Source organism: Quercus lobata, chromosome 2 (genome assembly GCF_001633185.2).
Source record: "Quercus lobata isolate SW786 chromosome 2, ValleyOak3.0 Primary Assembly, whole genome shotgun sequence".
In the NCBI taxonomy this organism is placed as follows: domain Eukaryota; kingdom Viridiplantae; phylum Streptophyta; class Magnoliopsida; order Fagales; family Fagaceae; genus Quercus; species Quercus lobata.
The window spans coordinates 10778809-10785137 of NC_044905.1; the positions used below are offsets into that span (position 1 = coordinate 10778809).

The window sequence follows — 6329 nt, forward strand, 5'->3', positions numbered from 1 at the left end:
GAACAACATTATCAAACGAGCCCTTGATTTTTGTGCATTGTCTTTCCAAAAAATGGCCTCCACTAATAAAAATTTAAATCTCTAAAGTTCAATTTTTCATAAATTTGGAATTTTTAATGCAGAAAAAATCTATCTCATAAAATAAGAATATAGACATATATGTATATAAACAATAAAAATATTTAAAGTTCACATTCAATATTTTAAAAAGAAAATTTAAATTTGAGCTTTTAAAGTAATTAATATTCAATAAAAACCTTCATTTAAATTTATATAGTCTTACAAGAAAAATGAATGAATTTATGGGTATGTGGTGGGTATGGACATGGGTGATGGTTATTTGTTATTAAGACATTTGTTTACTGTTGTTAGAATGACACCAATTACATTTATTATCACACATTAATTTATAACCTTTTTGTAATAAAATTAATAGTGATTTTAGCATTTTCTTTATAAATAACACCATTTGTTAAAGCAACTGCATAATTAAATTTAATAAAGAAATCAGGTTCACACCACCTAAGAATTGTACTTTGGTTTTGATACTTAGGATCTATTTGAATACCGTTTATTACTGTAAGCTGAAAACACTGTAGCAAAATAATTTTTAAATGTGTGAATAATGCTATGGAATCTAGTTTTAAAGTTTTTTTTGCTGAAAAAAGTACATACAGGTCTCATGAACAGTATACAGAATCGACTACAAATGCTGAAAACTGTAGTTCTCAGCGTCATCCAAACGTGCACTTAAAGGGAGTGTTAACGATGAAGTACAACTGCCTCATCGTTTTTCTTTACTTTTACTGTACAAAACACATACACTACCCATCGGCAGATATGTCCACAAGATTTTAATCGGATACACTTTAAAAGAATCAAAAGATTTTCAGCAATGAAATATGAACGTTCTATATGTAACTATAAGAAGAATTTATATTTATACAACGGAATAACATTACAACTATCTTTCCTCTAGGCTGATGTCAAACCTTCAGGCAATGAATCAAAATCAGAATCAGGATCAGGTGAGAGAAATTTGCGGCAAGCATGCAAAACAGCTGAATGGAAACCGTTTGGGTTGTCTATGAACACAAAGTGTCCAGCCTGCATTTAAACAAAAATAAAATTCTCTCAAGATTCAGATAAATGTTTTTAAAAATATACACACAAATGAGCAAGTGAGTGAATGCGCTCACACGCGAAGGCAACAAGATAGACAAGTAATGGTGAAGAGAGAGAAACCTGCGGAACCCGAATGATTTCACAAGGGACCTTCATCTGCTTGCGAGCTTCCATTGCCCCTTCATAATTCATCCAATCTTGGAAGCCATAAATGAAAGTAGTTGGCACTTTCCACTCTGAGGCACTGCAAACAAGATAAGAAAGAATAGAACATTACTTTCCGCATATGTAAGTGTGAATGTGTGTTTCATGAATTTCTTTAATAAAAATACATCCACAGTTTATTTAGACAGAATTTTGAATCGCGTCTTGACAAGTTCAACTTCAAATGACCAACATGAATGAAAAGAAGGAAAAGACTGCACATTTGATGCTTCATGCCTAGCAGATGTGAAAAACTTTCACCCATTCTTGGTGGCAGAGCAGGACAAAATCCTTCTTGATTTGGATGGATTGAGATCCATATTGCACCATTCACCTTTTTTATCTTCTTTTTAACTTTTATTCCCAGCCTTCAAAGGTATTGGTTGCAACGTTCACTTTTTTATCTTCTTAACACCACGTGCAATAACTTTGAAGGCTGAGAATACAACAATAAGTATACAACAGAGTATGTATGTTCACTTTTGGCATAGAAACCGTACATATTCTCAACCGTACAAAAAAACTCTGTTGTATACTACTTGTTTGCTAAGGCTACATCATTATATATATATATATATATATATATATATAAATAAAATGGGTCTTGAATGAATTTTATTACTTATAAAAGTAATGCATTACAATAGAAAGAGTAGCAACAGATTGTGGTTTCACAAATTTAAGCCTCAAAGACTGGAGTCAGATTTATGAGCTTTAACATTGTCCAACTCCACCAAATATTATAAACTGAGTTAAAATTAAAACAGGAAAATCTACAACACTAATTCAAAGCACACAATAAAAGTAAGAAATTTGATATAAATAATTTTTTTTTTTTTTAAAGCACGAGTTAATTCTGTGACAAATTTAAGAACTTTAAAATAATTAGGATAACCAGACCTGTTTTGGAGGGGCATCCGAGTAAATGCGCCAAAGGAAAATATGTATTTTAAGCACAGTTCTCCACTACCTTTGGCCGCTAAAGTGTGGTACACATAATCTTCAATTGAAAAGGCAACCATTAGCAAACTAGTGATACTGTTTTATATACTATTAAGCCAACATATATATCTTATACTACCTGTCAGCAATCTGGATTCATCTTCAGTTAGTGTGTCGCCAGTTGCATATGTACCAAATCTAGCACTTGTGTACCTGCGAACAATATTTGGACCCCAAGGGCCTAAACCTCTGCAAAAAATAAAATATATATGAAATTAAAGAAAATACAAAATACTAGGGAAAATTGTACAATCTAATATTTGGTACAAATGAGAGAGAAGCTTTCTGAATGACGGGCAAAGGGATTAACTCTCATTTTCAAAGCAACTCACGATTCAATTAATTCAACCCATTATAATGAAATAGATTGAAATTCATATTTATAATTCAAGATCAGTAATGAAGTTCATAGAATAAACTACGTAGTAGAATTCATTTGTTTAGAATGGTGATAATATACACGATTTAAAAATTTCAGTGGGAAAAATGACACCTCAGTAACCAAGATTGTACGCTTGGAATCCATTCATTACACCATTAAGCGATATTAAAGGTACTTGTCAAAAGAGAAATATTAATGGTAATGAGGGAAATTATGCTAACATCAAGGGATTGATAAGAATGAACTACTGCTAAAACCTAACCTTAACCCTATTTTAAAGGGATTTTTGCAACAATTCTTTGTTAAGCATGAATAAAAATCCTCTAAATCATAGTATATACTAGACTCGTATCATTGCAAGTTTTCGAGCATATAGACAAGATTAATGCCGCAATCCACAGATAGTCCTCAGAAAGGCAAAGCCAATGGACAGCTCGGAGTGTTAAGACCACATCATGCACAAAGTATAAACGTACCAAAAACCATTCAAATATAAGAATGGACAAGGCTCTTGTTTATAGTATGGTCTCAAAGAACATATTCAATAAAAAAAGCACATAAAATATTTACCTAACAACTTTCATAGGAGTAAAATTAGACTCCCACAAATGGTTCAGAATTGCTCCTTTCCATGTTGCTCTGAACCGGGTGAGTGTCTCGTACTTAGGATCAGAATCTGATGAAAAACCAGCAGGTCCAACTAGAATCAGGTGTTGAACATGCTCTGGATGCTATACATGAAACAAAAAATTGACATCATAAACGGAACTGGTAATAATATTACTCCTAGAATTCAAACATTGATGTGGGATGTTTATCACCTTAAGAGCATATTTAGCTGCAACATAGCCTCCAAATGAATGCCCAAGTAGTATAAAGTTGCTGAGGTTTTTGGCTTTCCGCCATTCCTCAAAGGAGTCAATGAACCATGTCTCAGTTTCTGCATTACCAATTGCAAGTTTAACATAATCCATATATATATATATATATATTGTATCACTTCACTGCTGTAGTATCTTATCTAATCTTTATAAATAAGCAGTACACAAAGACTTAAGCATTCAATATATTGAACGAAAAAACCTTTTTCTCCATAAGAAAGATTTTTACTTATTAAAAAAAATACGTCTCCATTAGTCCATTCAAAGTGAAATAAAGCAGTCTCAATGTAAAACTACCTTCAGTGCTTTTACATGTAAAGTCGGGCCTGCTTGATCCACCCCATCTGCAAACAAAATAGGAATATGTACAAATACAGTTAAGCTAAGCAACAAGGTACAGAAACATGTCTCTCATCAAAGACAGATCCCCTATCTCACCCCCCCCCCCCCCCCCCCCCCCAAAATCTTCCCCAAAAAAAGGGATTAAAAGGGGAATTAAGGTAAGTTAATAATATGTAGAATAAGAAGCAAAATATACAATAAATGTTTTTAAAGCAGAATCTAGAAAGCACTTTGAGGACCAAAGGCCTTAACAAGAAAAATCTGTGCAGCACTCAACATCAGATGTACAAAACATTTTTTCAAAAAATCCAAAAAGGGTGATATAATTTTTATTTTGCACCAAAGGTACTAAATAATACATTGCCAAAGCACAAAATTTTCTTCTCTTTCTTGCACCTACCATGTTCTAAGGTTGCACCACCTTCTTCATTTAGATTAATTCATTTACTTACATAAAAAAAAAAACATATAGACACTCACATTGTCTGTCTCTCTAGCAACACTGCTATTCTGATTGATTATCATAACTTCCCACTTAATAAATCCAGAATGCTATCATATTTCAAACTAGGATTACAAAACCATGTTGAACTCCAACAGCAACAGCGAATTGATGCACATGCAATTGTCCAACAATCAAACAACATAATGAAGAGCATAGCATTTGATCTCAACACTATTAAAAGCATTCTGCCTATGCAGGATTATTGCTCATTATGGTCTCTGTGATTTATGACTGCAAAGTATATGCATTAAACAAACATCCAAACTAAGGTTATGGCATCTAAAATACCACATATGTTTAAATAGCTATGCTCCAAGAGCCCCCCTAAAAATGCTTCTATGATTTTAAAACGGAACCATCTCATGGTTTGGATTAAATATTACAAATAAATGTGTATCTAGATTCTAGTGGCATATCATTAATTGCGTGACACCATGTAAACTGTTAGCTGGAAGAAATAGCATCTTAACCATAAAATGGACCCTCTACAGGACGATACATCTTTCTCATTCCATGAGTGAGAGAAACTCTTTGTTACCATATGCACAATTATTTATGTCAGAAAAGTTTCCTAAGAGCAAGCCACTCTACTCAAAATTTCTTGCAATTACCTAAAATGCGATTCGAAAACATAAAAATTTAAGCCATAGGCCCATAACAACAATGTAGATTCAAGATAAGAAAAACCTCACCCAAGCTGATCAATAGCAATGACCCGAAAACGTTTGGCAAGAGCATCGAAATTCCTGAAGAAGAAACCTTGAGAAGCACCATAACCATGAACCATTACAAGAGTGGGTGAACCCTCCTTGGCATCAAATGTAACTGTGTTGATAAACCTCGATTCATTGCTTTTAGAACGAAACCACCTGATTTTCGAGCCAGGTGGGCCAGAACCTATATCAACCTTTTCCTGAACATATGGAGTCCTAAAAATTCAAGCAAATTCACCCACCATTTCAAAATCAGACAAAACACCACCAATAATTACCATTATCAAACCCTAAACTAAAATTATTAAGAACATGTAAAAAGGAACTAAAATATCAGAATTTCCAACAATGAACACCAATTTATAAATATCAGAGTTTTACAACCAATTTTTTCAGGCAATGGAAATTAGGGTTTATAGTTTCAAAATTGGGGGGGAAATTTAATATTCATAGTATGAGAGTACTGATTAATACTTTACGAGAGAGAGAAGACGCTTCTCGGCGGCAATGATGTGATCGGTGGAGGTGGGGATCCAACGGAGAACAGAGGGCCACAGAGAGCTTGATTTTGCGGTGGCAGTGGCGGTGGCGGTGGCGGCGGCAGCGGATCCCATCTCGGTGTTTCTGATTTCCTCCGCCATTTTTGAGCAACGAATTCGTGCTGGGTTCATAAAGATTCCGTAGAGCTTTTACTACAACTTAGCTTTTACAATTTAGAGATTCCACGCTTTCTCTATTTATAGGACCGGTGTGCGCGCCACGGGACTTGTACGCAAAAAATGAAAATAAAACCAATTATTTTAGTACTTCAGACCTTTTTAGAAGTTTGAAACTAGAAGGTGACCCATTACCATTACCATTACCCACGTGTTAAAAAGTTGAGCCCAGGTTTAATTAGAAAATAAAATTTGTGGTAAAAGTTGTATTGTTTTGTGAGTTGTAGAAGAAAAAAAAAAATTGACGGAAAATTGCGGTAAAAATTTTATAAATAGTTGTGTTGTTAACGTTATTTTTTTTTTTAATTATTTCAAGAGAATTACACGTGAATTTGTATTTATTTTTTTTATTAATTAGGGTATAGTTTGTGCATATGCACGGCATAATTAAAAACAACACAATTACACATAGAACAAAACTTAGGTATAGTACCTTAAGTGCTGTTCTTTAGATTCCTC

At 33.6% G+C, this 6329-nt stretch overlaps 1 protein-coding gene across 1 annotated transcript; it reads right to left on the reverse strand.

Annotated features, from left to right (window-relative positions):
• Positions 1–745: 745 nt before the first annotated feature.
• Positions 746–5939, reverse strand: LOC115974442 (1-acylglycerol-3-phosphate O-acyltransferase). The gene is made up of 9 exons (XM_031094814.1): positions 5629–5939; positions 5134–5370; positions 3892–3938; positions 3535–3653; positions 3284–3444; positions 2411–2520; positions 2230–2329; positions 1246–1369; positions 746–1107 (listed from the first exon to the last, which is right to left on the reverse strand). The coding sequence occupies exons 1-9, from the start codon at positions 5823–5825 to the stop codon at positions 976–978; spliced, it is 1227 nt and encodes a 408-aa protein (XP_030950674.1). The 5' UTR covers positions 5826–5939; the 3' UTR covers positions 746–975.
• Positions 5940–6329: the final 390 nt, after the last annotated feature.